Source organism: Panulirus ornatus, chromosome 21 (genome assembly GCF_036320965.1).
Source record: "Panulirus ornatus isolate Po-2019 chromosome 21, ASM3632096v1, whole genome shotgun sequence".
NCBI lineage: Eukaryota > Metazoa > Arthropoda > Malacostraca > Decapoda > Palinuridae > Panulirus > Panulirus ornatus.
The window spans coordinates 30,526,057-30,552,463 of NC_092244.1; the positions used below are offsets into that span (position 1 = coordinate 30,526,057).

Consider the following 26,407-nt stretch of genomic DNA (forward strand, 5'->3'; position numbering starts at 1 on the left):
TTCAAGGATCGTACCATCGTGTTCAAGGATCGTACCATCGTGCTCAAGGATCGTACCATCATGTTCAAGGATCGTACCATCGTGCTCAAGGATCGTACCATCGTGCTCAAGGATCGTACCATCGTGTTCAAGGATCGTACCATCGTGCTCAAGGATCGTACCATCGTGCTCAAGGATCGTACCATCGTGCTCAAGGATCGTACCATCATGTTCAAGGATCGTACCATCGTGCTCAAGGATCGTACCATCGTGCTCAAGGATCGTACCATCGTGTTCAAGGATCGTACCATCGTGTTCAAGGATCGTACCATCGTGCTCAAGGATCGTACCATCATGTTCAAGGATCGTACCATCGTGCTCAAGGATCGTACCATCATGTTCAAGGATCGTACCATCGTGCTCAAGGATCGTACCATCGTGTTCAAGGATGGTACCATCATGTTCAAGGATCGTACCATCATGTTCAAGGATCGTACCATCATGTTCAAGGATCGTACCATCGTGTTCAAGGATCGTACCATCGTGCTCAAGGATCGTAACATCGTGTTCAAGGATCGTACCATCGTGCTCAAGGATCGTACCATCGTGTTCAAGGATCGTACCATTGTGTTCAAGGATCGTACCATCGTGCTCAAGGATCGTACCATCATGTTCAAGGATCGTACCATCGTGCTCAAGGATCGTACCATCATGTTCAAGGATCGTACCATCATGTTCAAGGATCGTACCATCGTGTTCAAGGATCGTACCATCATGCTCAAGGATCGTAACATCGTGTTCAAGGATCCTACCATCGTGCTCAAGGATCGTACCATCGTGTTCAAGGATCGTACCATCGTGTTCCAGGATCGTACCATCGTGCTCAAGGATCGTACCATCGTGTTCAAGGATCGTACCATTGTGTTCAGGATCGTACCATCGTGCTCAAGGATCGTACCATCATGTTCAAGGATCGTACCATCGTGCTCCAGGATCGTACCATCATGTTCAAGGATCGTACCATCATGTTCAAGGATCGTACCATCATGTTCCAGGATCGTACCATCGTGTTCCAGGATCGTACCATCGTGTTCCAGGATCGTACCATCGTGTTCCAGGATCGTACCATCGTGCTCCAGGATCGTACCATCGTGTTCCAGGATCGTACCATTGTGTTCAAGGATCGTACCATCGTGTTGCTCAAGGATCGTACCATCGTGTTGCTCAAGGATCGTACCATCGTGTTGCTCAAGGATCGTACCATCGTGTTCCAGGATCGTACCATCGTGTTCAAGGATCGTACCATCTGTGTTCCAGGATCGTACCATCGTGTTCCAGGATCGTACCATCGTGTTCCAGGATCGTACCATCGTGTTCCAGGATCGTACCATCGTGTTCCAGGATCGTACCATCGTGTTCCAGGATCGTACCATCGTGTTCCAGGATCGTACCATCATGTTCCAGGATCGTACCATCGTGTTCCAGGATCGTACCATCAGTGTTCCAGGATCGTACCATCGTGTTCCAGGATCGTACCATCAGTGTTCCAGGATCGTACCATCATGTTCCAGGATCGTACCATCGTGTTCCAGGATCGTACCATCATGTTCCAGGATCGTACCATCATGTTCCAGGATCGTACCATCATGTTCCAGGATCGTACCATCGTGTTCCAGGATCGTACCATCGTGTTCCAGGATCGTACCATCATGTTCCAGGATCGTACCATCATGTTCCAGGATCGTACCATCGTGTTCCAGGATCGTACCATCATGTTCCAGGATCGTACCATCGTGTTCCAGGATCGTACCATCATGTTCCAGATCGTACCACACGTGTTCGCAGGATCGTACCATCATGTTCAAGGATCGTACCATCGTGCTCAAGGATCGTACCATCGTGCTCAAGGATCGTACCATCGTGCTCAAGGATCGTAACATCGTGCTCAAGGATCGTACCATCGTGTTCAAGGATCGTACCATCATGCTCAAGGATCGTACCATCGTGTTCAAGGATCGTACCATCGTGTTCAAGGATCGTACCATCGTGTTCAAGGATCGTACCATCGTGTTCAAGGATCGTACCATCATGTTCAAGGATCGTACCGTCGTGCTCAAGGATCGTACCATCATGTTCAAGGATCGTACCATCGTGTTCAAGGATCGTACCGTCGTGTTCAAGGATCGTACCGTCGTGCTCAAGGATCGTACCATCGTGTTCAAGGATCGTACCATCGTGTTCAAGGATCGTACCGTCGTGCTCAAGGATCGTACCATCGTGTTCAAGGATCGTACCGTCGTGCATTTGGTGAGAATTGGCAACTGAAACGTTGATGAGCGTTGGCATTTTGAAGGTTGGTGAGCGTTGGCAAATCGGAGTTTGGCGAGTGTTGGCAATTGAGGTTTGGCGAGTGTTGGCAACCCCAGGGCTGGTTAGCGTTGGCAACTCATTGATTAGCAAGCATTGGCAACTCGTTGGTTGGTGAACGTTTGTACTTGGAGGTTTAGTGGGGGTTACGACCTTGTGGTTTGATAAGCGTTGGCAGCTGGAGGGCTAGTGAGCGTTGGCAGCTGGAGGGCTAGTGAGCGTTGGTGACTCGTAGGTTGGTGAACGTTGGCAAATCGAGGGTTGGTGAGCGTTAGCAACGTGTGGTTTGGTAAACGTTGGCAACGTGTGGTTTGGTAAACGTTGGCAACGTGTGGTTTGGTAAACGTTGGCAACTCGTGGTTTGGTGAACGTTGGCAACTCGTAGGTTGGTGAGCTTTGGCAACTCGTGGTTTGGTGAACGTTGGCAACTCGTAGGTTGGTGAACGTTAGCAACATGTGGTTTGGTAAACGTTGGCAACTCGAGGGTTGGTGAGCGTTGGCAACTCGTAGGTTGGTGAACGTTGGCAACTCGTAGGTTGGTGAGCGTTGGCAACTTGTAGGTTGGTGAACTTTGGCAACTCGTAGGTTGGTGAACGTTGGCAACTCGAGGGTTGGTGAACGTTGCCAACTCGTAGGTTGGTGAGCGTTGGCAACTCGTAGGTTGGTGAGCGTTGGCAACTCGTAGGTTGGTGAACGTTGGCAACTCGAGGGTTGGTGAACGTTGCCAACTCGTAGGTTGGTGAGCGTTGGCAACTTGTAGGATGGTGAGCGTTGGCAACTCGTAGGTTGGTGAACGTTGGCAACTCGAGGGTTGGTGAACGTTGCCAACTCGTAGGTTGGTGAACGTTGGCAACTCGTAGGTTGGTGAGCGTTGGCAACTCGAGGGTTGGTGAACGTTGGCAACTATTAGGTTGGTGAACGTTGGCAACGCGTGGATTAGCAGGGTCGATGTTTGCTTGTTTCCTGGAGTAGCCAGACAGCCCAAGTGTCTGGTGTCTTGCCTAATTCGTACAATCTATCGGCTGCAGGAGGCAGGTCCGTTATTACTAAAAGAACAACGTAGAACCATTTTCTCCCTGAGGGTCGTGGCCGGTGCGCTAGATTATATAAATGTATATAATTTATATAAATATATATAATTTATATAAGACAGTGTAGAGGAGGCGAGCGAGATAGCAGCAGACAATACTACAATACTAAGTCTGGTAGACGTGTGTCACGCTAGGCAACTTGGTCTTAGTTAAACCTTATGTATTTTGGTGATTATTAAATCATTTATCTTTACTTTGAGTCCATATTTATTTAGATAAATGAAGCTTTACATACGTTATGGGTAACCAATGTGCAGAGACTTGGTTACACAGAGGCCGTGTTGTCATGCAGCGAGGGGCTGGGTCGCGTGTGTTCTCTTGTTATTTACTGATGAAGTTAATGTAGTCAGCTGTTGTCTGTCTGTTTGTCTGTCTGTCTGTCTGTTTGTCAACCAGTCTGTCTGTCTGTCCTGAACGGAGGGTGAGGTCGGTGCCCCGCGTCCTCCTGCCCTGGCCCTCTTTAATAGGACTCTAGTGCATGTTCACTGAGACATGTCTGTGTTTTCGTGCGTGCAAGAAGGGCATGTGGTCCGCTTAGGGTCGCGGGGTTTGAGGAAGATTATTTGGTTAAGTGTTTGGTCAGTGAGACATGACTCGTTTGTGAGTGAGAAAGTGATGATGTAGGAACAGAGAAGTGGGCCAGGTGAGGATATTCCCTCAGAGGCCCAGTCCTCTGTTCTTAACGCTACCTTGCTAACGCGGGAAATGGCGAATAGTTTGAAAGAAAGAATATATATATATATATATATATATATATATATATATATATATATATATATATATATATATATATATCAACTGACTGTTATATTTCTCTCTTGTGTCTCCCCTGATGATGTGATTATTACACGAAAGTGCACTTGGGAACTTTTCGTGTTTCATTTTCCCCGTGGACTCATACGAATATATATATATATATATATATATATATATATATATATATATATATATATATATATATATATATATATATATATATACTTGTATATTTGTGAAGGAGATTTAAGATTGCAAGGTGCTGAGGTCTTGATGGTGTGGTAATAGTATCTGTGGGTTTGGAGTGTGTGAATCAGAGACTGAAGTGTGTGCTGAAAGTTATTTGCCATAAGAAGGAAAGAAAGAAAGAGTTTGAAACTATTAAACCCTTCAACATGGCGATACGACCCTTGAACATGACGATAGTACCTTTGAACACGACGATACGATCTTTGAACACGATGATACGACCTTTGAACACGATGATACCACCTTTGAACACGACGATACCACCTTTGAACACGATGATACGACCTTTGAACACGACGATACCACCTTTGAACACGACGATACGACCCTTTGAACACGACGATACGACCCTTTGAACACGACGATACTACCTTTGAACACGATGATACGACCTTTGAACACGACGATACGACCTTTAAACACGATGATACGACCTTTAAACACGATGATGTTACGACCCTTGAGCACGAGGGTACGACCTTGACCATAACGGAACATCAGAACACAATGGAACGACCCTTGAACACTGCAGTACGACCCCATATTATGGTGATCGGACATCCAACATAACTGTATTGCTTATGGGTTTAATTACAGCCATAGAAGTTCGGTTGGGTAAATACAAAGGAGATACAAACTAACAGACAACAGAATCGTTCGCAGGTTGTTTGTGAACAGAAGATATCAGAAACAGGAGAAATACGTGGAAATTTTATACCCAGGGAGACGTAAACGGTCACTTATGGAGATGAAGGGGAAGTATGTCAGTGTATTTTTATTGACGCATCTGTGCTGTGACTTTCGACCTTTGTTTGTGGTCAATTATTCCATATTTTGATGAGTAGTTCATGGTGAAGGAAAGGTATTTCGCCTTAGTCGAAATATAACGTTGGCCCAGGCGTTTGTATCTGTTACTACGAGTACAGCCAGTGTGATCTGGTCTTAAATAACTTGTTAGATCAAAATTCGTCAAAGTCTTTGATTTTCTTGAGAATATCTGTATCAGATCGCCTTACAGCCTTTGTTTAAGACACGATCATAGAAATCCTGACTGCTCTCGTGGGTTTTCTGTCTCAGTCTTGGTGCTGACGGGTCTCAGTCTTGGTGTTTACGGGTTTTCTGTCTCAGTCTTGGTGTTGACGGGTTTTCTGTCTCAGTCTTGGTGTCATCTTGGTAGCTCACACCCCCCCAGTACTATGTCTCATCTTGTCTTATGTCTTCTCACAAGCTGGGTGGACGCACCAGGGAATTATAAAACGTGAAGTTAAGTTTTGCAGATAAGACTTCGACCGCCATACTGGTGAAGTTTTAGAAATGTATTTCGTTTTTATATATAACCTTTGTGCATTTCCTTGGCTTTGGGTCACATGAGGTTATATCAAACCTGTTTTTCCTCATTTTGCGTTTACTTGCTGTATATGTAAGTGTATATATATGTTCAATTTCTTTTGTGATTTTGTGTTATCTTCATTTCGTCGTCGAATTTTGATATCTCACAGCGTCGTAGCCCAGTGTCCTTGGCCATGACATACATATGAGAGAGAAATGGTTCTAAGATGGCTTCCAGTGGGACCCCTCTTGTTATCTACCATCCTGAGGCCAGACCAATCATCGTTACATTGTATGGTTAAGGCCAAACAACCAGGTTTCTAACTACCAAAATACGATGTCATATATACTAAGTGTTTGAACTTCTGGCCTCAATCTTTGATGCCGGACTTAACCAAACGTTTTCCTTTGATATTACATCTGCCATTTTGCTTTCATCATTCTTGTGGATTGTGACATACAAGAAATCAAGCAGATGTGTCAGACTTGTACGATTGTATCAAGACCCAGGATAGGAGTCGTTAGTTAAGTGGTCATGTTAACAATTTACAACCATAGGAGTCGTTAGTTAAGTGGTCAAGTCAACAATTTACAACCATGTCTCGAGATATAGTGTCCAGAAGTTTGCTAAACTGTGGACCTTAATAAGCTAACTAGCTGATAACGACTTGTTACAGTTTTTGGATATGTTACATTCACGAACTTTCAGTCCCGTGGAATTTCAGTGGATTTTTTTTTTGTATTTGTAGCCAGTGACTTATTCAAAAGTGGTCGAGCAAGGACTTGACAGTAATCATTTCTGTCTCTTTCAATGTTCGTGGATATAACTTCACAACAGGACCTGCTCTTGTATTTATTTTTATTGTGTTTGATATTAACAGTTTATCTTTATTTCGTCGATAATGTTGCAAAATGTTATCTTGTGTTATCAGTGCCACTAGATCTGCAAATCTAGATGTGTCCTTAGTGGTAACAATGGAAGGAGATGAGTGTAAGATGTGTACTATGATTCATTGTGTTGTTTAACAAGTGATCATGTCGTAAAGGAAGAATTGAGTGAGTAATGAATGTCTTGTTTCTAACGTAACTATAACATTGTAGCGGGTTCCTGTATGATGTCATCAGCAGTAAAAAAAAAATTGTTTGCATGTTTGTCTACACAAAGTTATGTGTTTAGTCTTGTGAATTTTCTCTCACAACTTCTTGGGTGTTGTTTTCTTGTACATCAAACACGTCTTTATTGAAGTGTTCCACCATTGTAGCCTAGACGTGGAAAACAGTTGTTACTTACGCAGTGGCACACTTGTTTCCTTTACCACTTTGAATAAGTTGCTGAAACTTTTCCAAACTTCCTCCATGTATGATTTAATTCTACAGTGTTATCTTGTCAAAAGCATTGCTATCAATAGAATTTGGAGTGTCTAGAATTTAGTATTTCTTTATTAACTGTTATGTTTATTGTAAGAAGATGATGGGATGTACATAATTAGACTTGGCATAATAAATATCATCATCAAACACAAGGGGAAAATAGTTTGCACCAAGTTGTTACCATGAAGCTATCAGACCTGATGAATTGTTAGATCTCGTAATTATAAGTAATTATAAGTAAGTGGATGAGTGTGTAAAGTGACTAATGCTGAAGTGTCTGGGTACCACTGTCACACCACAAAACCACTTGATAATACAGACCAATAAGCATTATTATTATTATTATTATCATTATTATTATTATTATTATTATTATTATTATTATTGATATTATTATTATTATCATTATTATTATTAATATTATTATTATCGTCATTATTACTATTATTATCATATAATCTAGGACGCCATTATTCATATCAAATATTCGAGGACATAATTGTAATAAATGATTTTTGAGATACTTGGTGTATAATGACATGATATAGTTCAATATATGAATAGAATGGTTATCGATGAAACTGAATGTGAAACTGAAAATGAAGCGCGGTTTTCTGAAGACAAGAGAACTTTTAATTAAGAAAGGCCAGAAACCATTGACGTAAACCCTGAGCTACAGAGTTAAATAATTGGGGATCTAACACAACAGCTTGTGGAACTTCGGTGCCTCAGCCATGGCAAGCGAGGGGGAGGTCAAGATATACCAGGTTTTGGACTTCCAAATTTTTGTGGTGGTATTGCTTTGGCTAGGATGAACCCTGGGTGATCTTTTGAAACTAATGGTATAGGCGTCGATTGGAAAAGTTTTAGTAAGACAGTCAAAGTAGTAGAAGAAAAACGTGTCACTTCGTAACAAAAGTATTGTTAAAGTCAAAGTAGTAGACGGTGTAGACGTTGATTGGAAAAGTTTTAGTAAGACAGTCAAAGTAGTAGAAGAAAAACGTGTCACTTCGTAAGAAAAGTATTGTTTTCCGGAATTAACCTAGACTGTTGGAACATTGACATAAGGAACTGCATTTTGTCCAAAGAAATAGTACACAAGAGACTTAAAAAGAGTTAGGATTGGGAGAACACGCCTTAATAGTTACGTTTTTGCTCTGGTCCTCTGGCTCGAAGATGGTCCTCACCCATATTCAGGTTTTGTTGATTAAAATGGCCCCCTCTACCCTGTTATTAAAAAGGCTTGGTTGTTGTACTTTCTATATTTAGTTGTTGATGAGGATGTTAACTGCCAGATAGGGACATAACAGTGTGTGAGGTGGTCGTGTGATGATACAGTGAGTGTGGTACGAAACATGGTGGGGAGGTGATGTGTGCATGCAACTAGATGGACCACATAGAAGGACGATCATGACCGGATGGACCATATAGAAGGAAGATCATGACCAGATGGACCATATAGAAGGAAGATCATGACCAGATGGACCATATAGAAGGAAGATCATGACCAGATGGACCATATAGAAGGAAGATCATGACCAGATGGACCATATAGAAGGAAGATCATGACCAGATGGACCATATAGAAGGAAGATCATGACCAGGTGGACTATATAGAAGGACGATCTTGACCAGGTGGACTATATAGAAGGAAGATCATGACCAGATGGACCATATAGAAGGAAGATCATGACCAGATGGACCATATAGTGACCAGATGGACCATATAGAAGGAAGATCATGACCAGATGGACCATATAGAAGGAAGATCATGACCAGATGGACCATATAGAAGGAAGATCATGACCAGGTGGACCATATAGAAGGAAGATCATGACCAGATGGACCATATAGAAGGAAGATCATGACCAGATGGACCATATAGAAGGAAGATCATGACCAGACGGACCATATAGAAGGACAAACTTGAAGGCGCTGCCCACGCTCCCTCACAACACCATTAATCGTGGCGGTGCGCGGTGTGGAGCGTCCTCTGGACTGTACCTTCGCTGGGTAAGTGTGACGCTGTTACTGTTGTGCGTTCACGGGGCGCCGCCTCCCGTGGTATGGTCCAGGTTGTAGAGGGAACGCAACACAGGTAAAGGTTTCCAGAAAATTACAGGTTGTGGACCTGTTGTTCGGCCCACACACAACCCTGACACGCATGGTTCTCCTCCCACGGCCCCTTGCACACCTGGGCCGCACACACACACACACACACACACACACACACACACACACACACACACACACACACACTATATATATATATATATATATATATATATATATATATATATATATATATATATATTATAGACTACAGTACCAGTTGTCTTCGGTGCGTGCGCCACGTCCCTGCCTCGTGAAGTAAGACATTAGGGGGTCCAAAGACCAGGGGCCCCCCTAAGACTGGGGGGGGGGCAAGGCATGGAAGCACTAGAACCTGGGGGGCCCCCGAGACAGAGGGGGCCCTGAGGCATGGAAGCACTAGAACCAGGGGGGCCCCCGAGACAGAGGGGGCCCTGAGGCATGAAAGCACTAGAACCAGGGGCCCCCGAGACAGAGGGGGCCCTGAGGCTTGGAAGCACTAGAACCAGGGGGGCCCCCGAGACAGAGGGGCCCTGAGGCATGAAAGCACTAGAACCAGGGGCCCCCGAGACAGAGGGGGCCCTGAGGCATGAAAGCACTAGAACCAGGGGGGCCCCCGAGACAGAGGGGGCCTGAGGCATTGAAGCACTAGAACCAGGGGCCCCCGAGACAGAGGGGGCCCTGAGGCATGAAAGCACTAGAACCAGGGGGGCCCCGAGACAGAGGGGCCCTGAGGCATGAAAGCACTAGAACCAGGGGGCCCACCCGAGACAGAGGGGCCCTGAGGCATGGAAGCACTAGAACCAGGGGGGCCCCGAGACAGAGGGGGCCCTGAGGCATGAAAGCACTAGAATCAGGGGCCCCCGAGACAGAGGGGGCCCTGAGGCATGAAAGCACTAGAACCAGGGGGGCCCCCAGACAGAGGGGGCCTGAGGCATTGAAGCACTAGAACCAGGGGCCCCCGAGACAGAGGGGGCCCTGAGGCATGGAAGCACTAGAACCAGGGGGCCCCCAAGACCAAGACCAGGGACCCTAAAGCACGTGGGCACCAAAACAGGTGGCCCTAAGACCAGCGGGTCTGTTGAGCACCACGGTACGGCCTTGAGCACAACGGTACGACTGGAGAACAACGTTACGACCCTTCAGCGCAACGGTACGACTGGAGAACAACGGTACGACCCTTGAGCACAACGGTACGGCACATGACCACATCAGTACGACCCTTGAGCACAACGATACGGCCCTTGAGCACGACGGTACGACCCTTGAGCACAACGATACGGCCCTTGAGCACGACGGTACGACCCTTGAGCACAACGATACGGCCCTTGAGCACGACGGTACGACCCTTGAGCACAACGGTACGACCCTTGAACACAACAGTACGACCCATGACCACATCGGTACGACCCTTGAGCACAACGGTACGACCCTTAAGCATGATGGTACGCTCCATGATCACAACGGTACGACCCATGACCACATCGGTACGACCCTTGAGCACGACCTTTGGGCATAACGTCATGAGCGTTTGAGTAGACTGGTAACTGGGTCCAATCTCATGAGATTATTTTCCCCCCCTGAGCTCATAGACGGGAGAGGCGTATAGCCATCAACTGTACAGCTGGTGAAAACCTTCTTTGAAGTCGTGGGGCCCCCACCTTCCATTGGGAAATTACCTCCTGCTGGTACGGCAGGCGTGGCGGAAGGTTACGACATCTCTGGTAGGCGTGGTGGAAGGTTACGACGCCTCTGGTAGGCGTGGTGGAAGGTTACGACACCTCTGGTAGGCGTGGTGGAAGGTTACGACACCTCTGGTAGGCGTGGTGGAAGGTTACGACACCTCTGGTAGGCGTGGTGGAAGGTTACGACACCTCTTGTAGGCGTGGCGGAAGGTTACGACGCCTCTGGTAGGCGTGGTGGAAGGTTACGACGCCTCTGGTAGGCGTGGTGGAAGGTTACGACACCTCTGGTAGGCGTGGTGGAAGGTTACGACACCTCTGGTTGGCGTGGTGGAAGGTTACGACACCTCTGGTAGGCGTGGTGGAAGGTTACGACACCTCTGGTAGGCGTGATGGAAGGTTACGACACCTCTGGTAGGCGTGGTGGAAGGTTACGACACCTCTGGTAGGCGTGGCGGAAGGTTACGACACCTCTGGTAGGCGTGGTGGAAGGTTACGACGCCTCTGGTAGGCGTGGTGGAAGGTTACGACGCCTCTAGTAGGCGTGGCGGAAGGTTACGACACCTCTGGTAGGCGTGGCGGAAGGTTACGACGCCTCTGGTAGGCGTGGTGGAAGGTTACGACGCCTCTGGTAGGCGTGGTGGAAGGTTACGACGCCTCTGGTAGGCGTGGTGGAAGGTTACGACGCCTCTGGTAGGCGTGGTGGAAGGTTACGACGCCTCTGGTAGGCGTGGTGGAAGGTTACGACGCCTCTGGTAGGCGTGGTGGAAGGTTACGACGCCTCTGGTAGGCGTGGTGGAAGGTTACGACGCCTCTAGTAGGCGTGGCGGAAGGTTACGACACCTCTGGTAGGCGTGGCGGAAGGTTACGACACCTCTGGTAGGCGTGGTGGAAGGTTACGACGCCTCTGGTAGGCGTGGTGGAAGGTTACGACGCCTCTGGTAGGCGTGGTGGAAGGTTACGACGCCTCTGGTAGGCGTGGTGGAAGGTTACGACGCCTCTGGTAGGCGTGGTGGAAGGTTACGACGCCTCTGGTAGGCGTGGTGGAAGGTTACGACGCCTCTGGTAGGCGTGGCGGAAGGTTACGACACCTCTGGTAGGCGTGGTGGAAGGTTACGACACCTCTGGTAGGCGTGGTGGAAGGTTACGACGCCTCTGGTAGGCGTGGTGGAAGGTTACGACGCCTCTGGTATCCATAGGTGTCGTATGCAGAGAGAGAGAGTGAAGACGTGAGCCATGCAGGGCACAAGATTCTTCTCCACCCTCGCCAGCCACCGCCACAAACAGCTTGGGAGACACAGTGGAGAAGGTCAAGACGACACTTTACATCGACTTACAAACTGGTCCACACCAGTGTGTGTGGGGGGGCCTACAAGCGGCGGCCTCCAACAGCTTAGTGGACTAGCGACCCAGTCCAACAGACTGGGCCCAGCATGACGGATTGGCCATCCAATGCAAAGTTTCTACCATCATATTTGAGAATTGTACCGTCGTGCTCAAGGATCGTACCGTCATGGTGGTAAGTTGTACCGTCGTGCTCAAGGATCGTACCGTCATGGTGGTAAGTTGTACCGTCGTGCTCAAGGATCGTACCGTCATGGTGGTAGGTTGTACCGTTGTGTTCAGGGATCGTACCGTCTTGGTGGTAAGAAGGATCGTACCGTCATGATAGTAAGTTGTACCGTCGTGTTCAAGGATCGTACCGTCATGGTGGTAAGTTGTACCGTCGTGCTCAAGGATCGTACCGTTTCGCCCAAGGGTCGTATCATTGTGCTCAGGGGTCGCATTTTTGATCTCATAGGTCGTTCCGTCGTCTCAAAGGTCATACTGTCGTGTTAAAGGGTCGTATTGTCTTGTTCAAGGGTCGTACTACTTTGCTTAAGGGTCGTACCTAAAGGGTCGTATTGTCTTGTTCAAGGGTCGTACTGCTTTGCTTTAGGGTCGTACCTAAAGGGTCGTATTGTCATGCTCAGAAATCACAGCCTCGTGCTCAGGGGTCGTACTGTCGAACCCAAAGCTCAGAGGGTCGTCCCTCTCTTGCTCAAGGGTCGTAGCCTTGTGTCCAAGGGGCTAAGTAGCCCCCAGAAGATAGTTAACATGGGGGCCCCATGATCCGGTTGTGGTCATCACCATAATTGTACATCTATGTACGGGAGATGGCAACACTGGTCAATACAAATATGGCATAAGACATGGACGCGCGTCCACTCCACAAGACCTCGTATGATGGTCGACATTCGGTTGTGTCTGTGATCCAATATTTTCACTTTACTGGAAAAGGCTACGTCTTCTACGAAGGCTACAGTGTAGGTGGTGTATAGTGGAGGAGGTCTTCATCATTCGGCTTTTATAGACTTTTTGAATTTTGAATTTTTTTAGGGAGTCATTTCTCAAAAACATTTTTAAAGTTAAGTATTTATTTATATATTTATTATACTTTGTCGCCCAACCCACCCACAGACACATGTATATATATACACGCCCACACACGCACATATACGTACCTATACGTTGTAACGTATGCACATATATACATACACAGACATATACATATATATACATACACAGACATATACATTTATACACATGCACGTAATTCATACTTGCTGCCTTTATTCATTCCCGTCGCCACCCTGCCACACATGAAATGACACCCCCCTCCCCCCGCGAGGTAGCGTTAGGAAAGGACAAAGGGCCACATTCGTTCACACTCAGTCTCTAGCTGTCATGTATAATGCACCGAAACCACAGCTCCCTTTCCACATCCAGGCCCCACAAAACTTTTCATGGTTTACCCCAGACGCTTCACATGCCCTGGTTCAATCCATTGACAGCACGTCGACCCCGATATACCACATCGTTCCAATTCACTCTATTCCTTGCGCGCCTTTCACCCTCCTGTATCTTTAAGCCCCGATCGCTCAAAATCTTTTTCACTCCTTCCTTCCACCTCCGATTTGGTCTCCCACTTCTCCTCGTTCCCTCCACCTCTGACACATATATCATCTTTGTCAATCTTTCCTCTCTCATTGTCTCCATGTGACCGAACCATAACTTCCAACGATATGGGTGGAAGGTGGAAGGATGGAAGGATGGAGTGAAAAAGATTTTGAGCGATTGGGGCCTGAACATGCAGGAGGGTGAAAGGCATGCAAGGAATAGAGTGAATTGGAACGATGTGGTATACCGGGATCGACGTGCTGTTAATGGATTGAACCAGGGCGTGTGAAGCATCTGGGGTAAACCATGGAAAGTTTTGTGGGGCCTGGATGTGGAAAGGGAGCTGTGGTTTCAGTGCATTATACATGACAGCTAGAGACTGAGTGTGAACGAATGTGGCCTTTGTTGTCTTTTCCTAGCGCTACCTCGCGCGTGCGCGGTTGGAGGGGTATTTCATTTTCAACTTACGTTTGGGTTAGTTCTGAACTAGTGTGTGGGTTTAGTGCTGCTGTTGCAAAGAACTGAGTACCGAGCATGTTGAGATGGGACTGCCCTGGGAGAATCTTTGTTTCATTTTTTAGGTTATGAGCCAGCTATAATTAAAGCAGGCACTGATCCTGACCATATCTAATATTCATGTTATAATTTCTTTAATTTTGAGACAAACCAAACCAGGGTCATAGTCTTGTCCAGGCTAAGCTTTACTGTAGGCTTTTCACAATATACATATTATAACAGAAGGATGATGGGCTGGATCCTGCGAACTGTTAAGAAAGAAAGGAAAACAAGTTACTATTATTGAAGGCGCGAGTTCTTTCACGAATTGAACTTTACTGTTATAACAGCATCCTTCAAGGGAAGCGAAATTGCGGTACTAGATATTGAGCTCTTTCATTGGCCACATTAAAAGGTGGTAAAGGAAACTGAATACTGGGAACAACTGAAATCTAAGATGATATTTCCTCTCTGGAACGCAGATGGGAAAGATATATCATCATCTATTCCTGGAAAATCCTAGAAGACATGGCTCCCAGCTTACACTCGGGACTAACATCGTACTAGCAAGACAAGCATAGAAGACTTTAAAATACTACCTTTGGAATCCAAAGGTGCAACATGTACAAAGCGAGAGAACGCCTTAAACATCCGGGCCCTAATAGTCTTCCCACCTTGCATGCAATCATCATAAAGACCAGAGAATGCACAGGAAAGTTGTTTAGAAGTGTTCTGTACAAGTTCTCCCATGTTGTTCTGTACCAGTCAGGCTGTAGGGGTCTGCACGTCTGCGGGCGTCTGTGAGTCTGCGGGCTGTGGGCATCTGTGCTAGTCTGCGGGTTGTGGGGATCTGTGTTAGTCTGCGGGCTGTGGGGGTCTGTGTTAGGCTGCGGGCTGTGGGGATCTGTGTTAGGCTGCGGGCTGTGGGGGTCTGTGTTAGGCTGCGGGCTGTGGGGTCTGTGTTAGTCTGCGGGCTGTGGGGGTCTGTGTTAGTCTGCGGGTTGTGGGGATCTGTGTTAGTCTGCGGGTTGTGGGGATCTGTGTTAGGCTGCGGGCTGTGGGGATCTGTGTTAGGCTGCGGGCTGTGGGGTCTGTGTTAGTCTGCGGGCTGTGGGGTCTGTGTTAGTCTGCGGGCTGTGGGGATCTGTGTTAGTCTGCGGGTTGTGGGGATCTGTGTTAGGCTGCGGGCTGTGGGGATCTGTGTTAGTCTGCGGGTTGTGGGGATCTGTGTTAGGCTGCGGGCTGTGGGGTCTGTGTTAGTCTGCGGGCTGTGGGGGTCTGTGTTAGGCTGCGGGCTGTGGGGTCTGTGTTAGTCTGCGGGCTGTGGGGGTCTGTGTTAGGCTGCGGGCTGTGGGGATCTGTGTTAGGCTGCGGGCTGTGGGGATCTGTGTTAGGCTGCGGGCTGTGGGGATCTGTGTTAGGCTGCGGGCTGTGGGGTCTGTGTTAGTCTGCGGGCTGTGGGGTCTGTGTTAGGCTGCGGGCTGTGGGGATCTGTGCTAGTCTGCGGGTTGTGGGGATCTGTGTTAGGCTGCGGGCTGTGGGGATCTGTGTTAGGCTGCGGGCTGTGGGGATCTGTGCTAGTCTGCGGGTTGTGGGGATCTGTGTTAGGCTGCGGGCTGTGGGGATCTGTGTTAGGCTGCGGGCTGTGGGGATCTGTGTTAGGCTGCGGGCTGAGGCTCCCAAGGCTTTGGTCGCCCAGCAGCCCAGTGCAGCAGGCTGGACCCAGCCTCTGCTGCTGGGGTAGAAGATCCCGGAAACTTCACCAGGTATTCCCCACCAGGAGGAAGAAATTGATTTTACCTCAGACTAGAGAGAAGTCAGACCAATAAAATAAAATGACTTCCTTTACATCACCTACCTGCCTCTTTAACTTAGTATATAATACGTAATGTGTTTCTGTGTAAGGTAATTTTCTAAGTTACTGCACAACCACAGTTTAGTTTTTCCACTCTTTGACTGACAGCTTATTGAATAATAATGATAATAATAATAGTAATAAAAGCTGTTTTCTAAGTAATTTTACGCCGAAATTTTCGACGTGTAATATTGTAAATGGAATATTTGAGAGATTGTCATAATATCATACTTATGTGGAATTTTGAGTGGGGTTTTACTTTGTTCTAACAAAGTAAAGCTTTTCATTATGTTCACACGAACAGCAGGATCACAAGGTTCATCTGTAACCTTAATAAACTTCATCTATTCAGACTTTCATGTATGTAGAAGGAATAACCGCTTCATGTCTACGTAATTATTTTGACCTGATTTTCTGATTGTTTCCAGATTGGGTCAGATGTGGGCATGACGGAGCTCGGGTACGCCACGTTACCCCGCGGCCGACGCCTGACTGTCATCCCAACCCTCTTCCACAACCACAATAATGGCCACCTCCCTAATGGCCACCACCTCCCCACGCCCACCACCACCAACCATCTTCTCCCCCATGTACCAAAGCTCGCACTCAACGGTGGCTTGGTCAATGGCTACGTGGGTGCTAATGAATGTGCAGGTGACTGCAAGGATTTTTTTTTTTTTCTTAAAGTTGACACATGCTTGGAAGTCTGACAGTTCTTGAAGGAATATGTTGCATATTCTGGCATTGATGGTTCCAGTAGCCACCTTTAGTTCTCACTACAGAACCATTGCATGGTTTTCATCACATTCTATATCATCATGTACATGTTGTTATTGTTTCACAGTACCGTTCCCTCATTTATTTTTTTTTCTCATTCATGTCATTTTTGAAAATTGCTGATGCACTATTTGTTTACAAGTATTCTCCCAATGCAGAGTATTTGTTGATTGCTGTACATATGGTAAACTTCCAGAGTACTTTGGCATTCTCAATATTGCACTTTGTTGTGCTGCCCTCTTAGTCTGAAATGTCATATGAGACTAATATGTTTGTAGGGTATTCAGACCAAGGCACTTTGAATTGAACTTGGAAAACAGTATTTAAAGAACTTTTATTGAACACCACATCATGTACAGCCTCTTTCCCACACATGGCTCTACTTGCTCATCATCCTCACTTATGGCTTGCTTCCATTGCCATTTCCCCAGTAATGGCTCGCCGCCCTCTTCCACTACTACATCCATGCCAGTTCCTTATTCTTGGCTCGCCTCCCATGCTACTTCCCCAATCATGGATCTCCTTCCATTCCATGCCACTACCCCAGTTATGCCTCTCTTTCCATGCCACTCACCTACTCATGATTCTTATCTCTTACACTACCCCACGAATGGTTCACCATCCGTGCCACTCACCTAATCATGGCTGTATTCTCACCACACCCCAATGAATGGCTCACCTCTCCTGCAACCAACCAGAAGAAATTACACTCTGGACTGACTTTACGAATAATGTGGACTTGATATAATCACAGCCTAATTGAAGTTGATAAAAGTTTGGATGCTAAACTGCTCATGCAAAACACACTTGACTGTGGAGATGTCTTCAGTAATTTCAGTTTTAATAGAGAGGAAAATGAAGGAGGATGTGATCAGCGAAAAGTCTGCATACTATGGGAATCCTTGCGGATTACCAGAAACAGAGGTGCGTATTAAAGACATAACGACTTCTTACTCCAAATATGCAACAGACATGTACCAGCAAAAAAGAAAGCGCCAAAGGTTCAGGGAAGAATGAGGACAAGCCATATACAGGAGATATACAATAGATGCCACAGTTCACCAGAAAAAGGAAGAAAACCTATCAAATGAACCGGCACATGTAGACCAAAAACTCAAAATGTCTCGCGAAACACAGGAAAAAGATGAATATGAAAGAGCCAATGATTAGATAAGAAATAACCCAAAATACTTTTATACAAAATGCAAAATGAGGATCACAAAATTCATAGGCCCCATACATCTGCAGAGGTCACATTTAACAGATGATTGTAAGGAAAGGAGTAATATTAGAAAAGAAAAATATGAACGGGTATTCAGTGAGCCAAAAACCACCTTAACGCAACAGATTTCTTCCTGATCAGTAACACCTCCTTGCTACACATTGTAGATATCACATCACCACAGGATTTTTAAAGGGTCATGCCTATGCACAACTGCCCCAGGATTGGATTCCTGGAACTTTGTCTTTATAAAGAAATGCATAACATGTATTGCATGAGGACTTGGTATGAAAATCACATCAGTAGAGAATGCTGAGAGGCTACAAAGAGACATAAATGAAGTTTTCCATTGGGTCACGAGAACATGTTTTTACTATGAAAAATGAAGAATATGAAAACAGTCAAGAGTATTGGACAGACACATACATTGTCATAAACTAACTGAATAATGTGAAAGGCCGTGGAGTAATAATGCCTAACAACCTTACCTTCAGAAAATAAAGCAACAGTTACCTTCACAAGGATGGTGGGATGGATCCTGGAGACTTCCAAGACAAGTGAAGAAACATCAGTGATGATACTTTTCAAGACACTAATTCTTTCATTGATAGAATATTACTTTGTTCTGACATGATTATACAAGGCAGATAAAATTATAGAAGTAGAATGTGTTCAGAAATATTTTATGGCTCATTATGGTAGAAAAACTAAATTAGTGGAAGTGGCAGAAGTCACTGAGACTGTACTCTCAGGAGTGTAGGTAGGATAGGTACTCAGTGCTGTATATCACCCTCTATATCTGGAAAATCCTCTGAAATCCAAAGGTGCAATATGCACAAAAAGAAACACCTTAAACATCAAGTACCCAAGACTCTTCAACATCTTGCCAGTTACCATCAGACAGCATGATATGCATGGTACAGAAATTCTTGAGTGCCTTGAACAAGTAGGTATTTAGTGTACCAGACCAGTTAGGCTATGGGGACCTGAGGGCTGTGGCTTCCAGCAGGTTGGTCAACCAACAACCCATTCCAGCAACTTGGGCCCAGCCTGGACTGTGGGAGTGAAGACCCATGAAGAGTTCACTAGATATTCACAAGGTATAATCTAGAAACAACTTAGCATGCCCATCTAGGAACTGTTCAACTATTCTGAGGAGCTGCATGTGAAAATATTTTGTTAATCATCCTGGATTTACTGTTCCATAGCAATTGATGTTTTGCATAATCTTTGTACAGCTCAGTTAATTTATGGTGCCTTTGAATACTTTTTTATAGCCTGTAAATGCACATGAGGTAGTTTTATGCTTGTAGAACACTGTTTTCCTGTCTTGTATTTCTTTTTTATTTATCAATGATAGTTACATTCAATTCCCATGGGCTTACTTTTGTCTTGGGAGTTGATGATTCTATTGCGGAATTAACAATTTGTCTGTCACTTTGTGCACTTATCATGCCTAACTTCCAGTTATGCCCTCTTGTTCAAAAACAGTTCTGTGCTACATTATCATGGTGTTCTAGAAATCTATGATAAGTTATCAATCTTCCCCTGATATCTCTTTCTGATGTGGGTAGATTGAGGGCATCCCTCCATTCTTCATAGCTCATTTTATTCAATTTTGGTACCCCTTTTGTTGAGTTCCTGTTGACCCTTTCCTGCTTTTTTGTGTAGCTCTTTTAGTGAGGAGTCGAGACTGTTATGTCATATTCCAGATTAGGGGGGAACTCACTGTACTTCATGTATGTCCTCCTGAACATCTCGTTGTCCATATACTGTACCTGAGGGCAATTTGGAAACTGATCAATATATATTTGCCTAGCTCACAACTGTTCTCACATACTATTCTGAAGACAAGTTTGATATATTGTTAACTAGCTCCCTCTTACAGTATGACTCATTTTATTTCCTGTTGTCCTGTTGTCTTAGGTTGAATGTGATAAATCATGTAGCTGATGACTTGGTTTCTTTGCAGTATTTCAGTCACTCTTGCCTTGTACATTTTTGATATTTTAGCTTGGTCAGCAAACATATTTTCATAAGAATCTGCCCCATTTAAAAAATTATTTATGTAACTCAGAAATATTAATCACTAGCACTAAGCCTGGAGGGACCCCACTTATCTTCACCTAGCATGATAGATGCATTTGGGTACAGTGAAAATTGATGAATGTATGAGTCAGCCCCCCATTCCTGTAGAAGTTGGGTTATTACTTAATCAAACTAGGATTTTTTTTTTGTTTATTAGCCCCCTACTTAGAAAACACAAATGCAGAAAAGCACATTTCTTATTTTATCTGGTATTCATATATGGTGAAGTTTTTCTTATTATGCATTTCAGTACAATATTTTTTATAGCATTGCTAATAGTATCATATAGCATGTTTATTTTATGATAATTTTGCACCTGTACTGGATGAAATAACGTAGTCCATAAATGGATATACCATAAGGAAATTAATGGCTGTGTTTATACCTTAATGTAAGGTGGACGAGCAGTGCATGATGGATTTGCCACTGTACGGTCTGGAGGTGGCAAGAGAGGTCGTGCTCGAAGCTCACCTTCGATGACAAGTGATGTTCGAACAACATCATGCCACCATGGCTGCTGCAACTCAGGAGCACGCACCTGGGCAATGGAGCCACTGTGGGAAGAGAAAGGTGTTGTGGAATCATCTGAAGTATTGCCGATATCCAGAAGAGATCGCTCACAACTACCTTGGTGGGAGGTTGCTACAAGACGCTCAAGATATCGCTCTTGTCCTGCTTTTTCACAGGTTTGTATTAACAATGATTAAGTTTCCCAAAAATTCGAAACCGACCAAGGTCAGACTGACATTGAACTACAAAATACAGGGATCTTTACTATGATTTTTTATTAACTCTGGGTTGAATAATCCATAGAGGGAATACTCCCTTGAACTATTCCAGTTTGGAATAAAGAAGGAAAGAGCATATTTGAATACGATTATGATGTATTATTATTGCTCTGAGAAAATTGCAATATGTTTATTACCATACAAACATCAAAGCAAAGAGAGACAAAATGATCTGTTTTTGACTAATGAAACCTTAAGGATGTATTAGTGAAGAAAGAAAAGTTGTGGATGTGAAGTTTGTCCTCCACTCATGGTAGGTGATTGAAGAGTAGTTTGTAGGTAAATGAATGAATAGGGATTAGGAAAATGCAGAGTGGAGATTGGACTGGATATTGATAGAATATTCATATTGATATGCACCATTGGAACACAGGATTTTTTGCTAAGAACTTCACCTTTGCACCACATTTGTTTGGTTTGAGAGCAGCTACATCACAGTCTCTTGGGTTGAAGGCAGAAGCATTACACTCCAATGGGTGTAAGGGCATTTTCATTAGCCAGGAGCATTAGGTAAAAGTAATGGGTTGATTAGGTGGGAGCATTAGGCAAAAGTATTGGGTTATTTAGGCGAGAGCATTAGGTAAAAGTAGTGAGTTGGTTAGGCAGGAGCATTTGGTAGAAGTAGTGGGTTAGTTAGGCGGGAGGTAAAATTATTGGGTTGGAAGACCAGGTAGACACATTAGATAGTAGTTGCTATGAATATTAGGTAAGATCATCTGTTAAAGAGTGAGGTACTTAACGCTAGAAGGTCAGTTATGAGGACTTTAGCAATGGCCACCCCCTTGAGGGACTTCCCGGAGGTAATGGGCATCAGAGATAAAGATGGATATAGAAAGATAGATGAATTCGTGACACTTCACTTTCCGGTGGGTTGAGAATAGATGCAGTGCACTTCAGGAGGTTAAGAAGAGCTTCACCTCTTATAGTGGGTTGAGTGTAACTGTGTCATATTCAGGTAGGTTGAGGGAAGTTCCTTCAATCCACATATGAGTATAGATAGCTTCAGGTGGGACCATTCAGGACACAGGAAACAGTATCATTTATTCCATGTTAATCTTTTTAATCATGCGAATAGATGAATGGAATGGTAACCATTTGTACTGAACTGAACAACAATTTCAGCTCTAATGTACTGGTTTTCTACTTTCATATGAGAAAGTGAATCAGTTTATTATTATTCATTTGGTAATAGAATATTAAGGACTTTAATTTGAAAATATGCTTTGATTCATGAAGTAGTGATACCATCATATGCAGTTGTAGATTTTTTCTATGCTAGGAGTTATTCTGCCCTCAACAGGAACAGCTGCAAGCCTTTCCAAAATTGCACTCTTTTTAAGTCTTCCTGTCAAGTTCATTATATGCACTATTAATCCATTACCTGTACTTTTTCTTAGAAATTTCTCTACTACATTACATGCCATATTGCACAACATCTGGTTTACTCACCCTCTTTCCTTGCTCAGTTCATCTTATTCTTCACTTACAAGGAGTAAGCCTCTTAGCATGGCATTGTATTCGTCCATATGCTGTTACTGAAGTATTATGAATCCTAAGTTAACACTTGAATCAAGCCCACATAGAATTTGTAGTGATCTAAATGTGAATTTGAATATTTGAAAAATATCATTACTTTGCTTTGAAACCCCTTTCTCCATGGAGATTTACTGTATGGTATAGTAATCCTAGATTTGTAAAGCATCCACTTTAATGTGTTAATGGTTGCTTATAGAGAATCCTGTCATATTTTGATTTGTTACCATGTTGCCACATATTGGACACGTATGTTATGTCAAGCCAAATATCAGCTTAAGCCACATTAGATGTGACTATTTTATCATAGAGGAGAAAAAAAAGACTATTCAATTTAAGTTTATTTATTCTTCTTAGTTTTCTTCCATAGCTTGTTACCCACTTCATGGGCTCATGATTGCTTAAATATTCACAGTAATAATGGAGAAAATTGATGTTAAAGATGAAACAGGTAGCAAGCGGGAAAACATGGGTGGTTCACCTTATACTCTGTAAATCACATGGTAAATTGTACAGGGTCTGAATATGCATGGATGTAAGAGGATTAGATTCTAGAAGGGATACACAGATAGTGTGTTTGAGGAGAGGAGCCTGCATATTCTGGCTCTAAGTGAAACTAAGCTCAAAGGGAAGGAAGAAGAATGGTGTTGGAATGTTGTAGGAGTAATGTTTGGGCTTACTGTGAGGAAGAGAACAAAGAAATGGGCAGTTCCCCTAGTGATTTCCTTTCCCATGTTACTAATATCTGGTTATCATATCATTGTGACTGAGGGGAATCCTTTCTTATTCCCCTCAATATCTCAAAAGCTTTTGATAGTGTGTGGCATCAGGATCTTATCTCCAAGCTCCCCCATTTTGGTTTTCTGCCATCTTTTGATTCTCTTATATCCAGCCTTCTCTCTTGCCAGTCTGCCTTTACAACTGTTTATGGATCTACCTTTTTCTCTTTTCCAGTTAATAACAGTATCCCTCAAGGTTCTGTTTTATTTTCTTGTGCTGTTCCTCCTTTTTATCAGTGATTTCCTCTCTTCATCATATGATTAAATACATTCATATAATGACTTATTAATATGACATTCCTCCACTTCATTGAGATGTTTCAAATTTTCTTAATCTGCATTTCATCTTAACACAACCACCTCTCTAAACTCAGATTTGGATAGGATTTCACAATGGAGCAGATGCAACCTTAAGTTAATGCATTTAAAACTCAATTTTGTTTTGTTTTTCTTTTTATAAAAACTCACTACATTCCCATCTTTTTACTGCATCTATAATTCCACCTTTAAACAGTAAGTAAACTTGGAATAACTGTTCTTCTTATTTGTATTTGACTTGGAGATCCCGATTTGCACAAATAGTTAAGTCTGCTTTTAAGAAATGGTGTTCTTTTCTCCTCTTTTGTTTCATTTATGTAAGGAATAGTGTTATTCTTGTTTGGAGCACTGCTGTTACATCTGGGAAGTTTCTCACTTACATGCTGACTGTGCCGTCTGAAGCAATGATGAGTTTAACAGTCTGATTTATCGTCTCTTCCAGTATGACCTCATACTTGTCCTTCTATTACCTATACCACTGTCTCACTTCTCTTTCTCTCTTCTATAGATATTACTTTCATTTCCTTTCCTGAGGACTGGCTACTGGTGTGCCAATTGATATTGGCAAGCCACTGCATCACTTGATTACTATTGGTTGTTTTTGTCTGAAGGATAGGCCTTTCTGATACTTAGTTCTATCTAAGCACCACTAAGTTTTGGAACTGTTTAAAATGTTCATGTTTTTCCTGACAGCTATGACCTTGCTCCTTCACAAGAGTGGATTTTTTGTTTCCTCAAAAAGTGTTTTCTTTTCTCCTAACCTCTTTTCTTCTTTTCTTCTCACCTCTTCATGTCTTTAACCCTTTTCTGTTTTTATTCTGAGGACTTTTCTCTGACTGAAGCCTTCAATGTGAAAGAAGTATAGAGAGTAGCTAAAGAATTTCAGGGATTATGAAAAAAAAAAAGTTGAAACATAAAAACCTAATGATTGTGTTAGAGTAAAAGGAACCATATCAATAGATCTAGAGATTTGGAGGATATAAAGCAGAAACTGAGATTGATGATTAGTATGTTGAAATGTGTGTAGGTTGGAGTAGTGCAGATTACTCTTGTCATATACCTGTAAAATATAGCTCACAAAATGAAGGTTGGTTAATGAAGAGTACATCTTTGATGAAGATTGTCTGGAAGGTATGTTTTGAGAAGAGTGGACTAAGTGAAAGATATTTTAAGTGTGAGAGATATAGGGAATAGTGGATGCACAGTTAACAGTGCTTGATGGTATAGGCATGCGGAATGACAGAGTATCAGTTAAAATATGCTTTTTTAGGAGATGTGAATTGGCAGTTCTTTTGACATCAGATATTGATGAATGAAAGAGAGTGTATCATAGGAGATTATGCATTCACAGCCGTATTGAATAATAAGGAACGATGCACTGGCTATTTGTAGAAACAAAAGAATTTGTCATTGAAATGAGCCTATCAATTAATTCGAGATCAGTAAGTAATGGCTATTCTCTTTGTATACACTGTTAATTCAGAATCTCCTCTAGACACTTTAATCAGGGAACATCTTGCATGTCTTTATACTCTGGATCTTTTTATTATATGTATGCTCTGAAAGTCTACCCATTTAGCTTAATTTTTGGTCTTTTGTTTTATTTCATTCGCTTTCATAAAGTACACATGTATTTTTCTCTTTCTCCATATGTCATTTCTGTGTTTAATCCTTTGTTTAATATATTATCTTTTCTGTTTTATAGCTCTTGAATTTTTCCTTCACCCTTTCCCGGGAAATCCCATCTCTGTTGAGGCACATGACTGGACTTTTCAGAATAGCACATATCGTTAGTTTTCCTTGACAGAGTAGAGGAAAAACTGCATTATTTTATTACCTTTGGCATACATGTCTGTGTTCATATAAGTGAGTGCTTCCTCACCTTAGTTTAGTTTTACACCTGAGTTCAGTTCACATCCACTATTTAATGTAAAGTTGTGTAACTTCATATGCAAATGCATATTTATGAGTACCTCTGTATCTCGCCAAAACAAGATCATATTGACTTACATTTCACACCTCAGAGGCAGATTTTTTTATTGGTGATTACTTTTACTTTTATTTTATTTTACTTTTATTGGTGATTATCCCTGGGGTTAGGGGATTAAGAATACTTCCCACGTATTCCCTGCGTGTCGTAGAAGGCGACTAAAAGGGGAGGGAACAGGGGGCTGGAAATCCTCCCCTCTTGTTTTTTTTTTTAATTTTCCAAAAGAAGGAACAGAGGGGGCCAGGTGAGGATATTCCAAAAAAGGCCCAGTCCTCTGTTCTTAATGCTACCTCGCTAACGCGGGAAATGGCGAATAGTTTGAAAAAAAAAAAAACTTACTTTTTTATTTTGTAGTTTAACACATTAATGGTGTATTAACTATATTTATTAGATCTGCATGTATAATTGATATTCTTGTAGCATTGAATTTATGGTTGAATTTTTCAAGATTAATTGTTAGCCATGACGAGGGTCTACTTTTTAGTGTTTTATGCTCCAGCATAACAGGGGGTTAAATATTGTAAAACTTTATGGCACAGGTGGGTTACCAGATTTATTTGCGATTTATTTGCGAGGTAAAGGGTTAGCAGTAGCTTCCAAGTATTCACAAGTAATTAAGTCTGGAATGCAATGAATCCATTATTCAAAGCCATATTCCTTAATCTCTTGAGGGGTATGCACCTTTAATTTCATGATTTTACTAGTTT

At 43.5% G+C, this 26,407-nt stretch overlaps 1 protein-coding gene across 7 annotated transcripts in view; it reads left to right on the forward strand.

Annotated features, from left to right (window-relative positions):
• The window catches only part of LOC139756440 (neuron navigator 2-like), a 368,656-nt gene that overhangs the window by 245,040 nt on the left and 97,209 nt on the right, over nucleotides 1-26,407 (forward strand). For all 7 annotated transcript variants that reach the window (XM_071675884.1, XM_071675886.1, XM_071675885.1 and 4 more), the window contains 2 exons: nucleotides 16,634-16,859; nucleotides 20,689-20,978. In XM_071675884.1, the coding sequence (XP_071531985.1) occupies nucleotides 16,652-16,859; nucleotides 20,689-20,978 (498 nt within the window). In that variant the 5' untranslated portion in view covers nucleotides 16,634-16,651. The remainder of the gene's footprint in view (nucleotides 1-16,633; nucleotides 16,860-20,688; nucleotides 20,979-26,407) is intronic.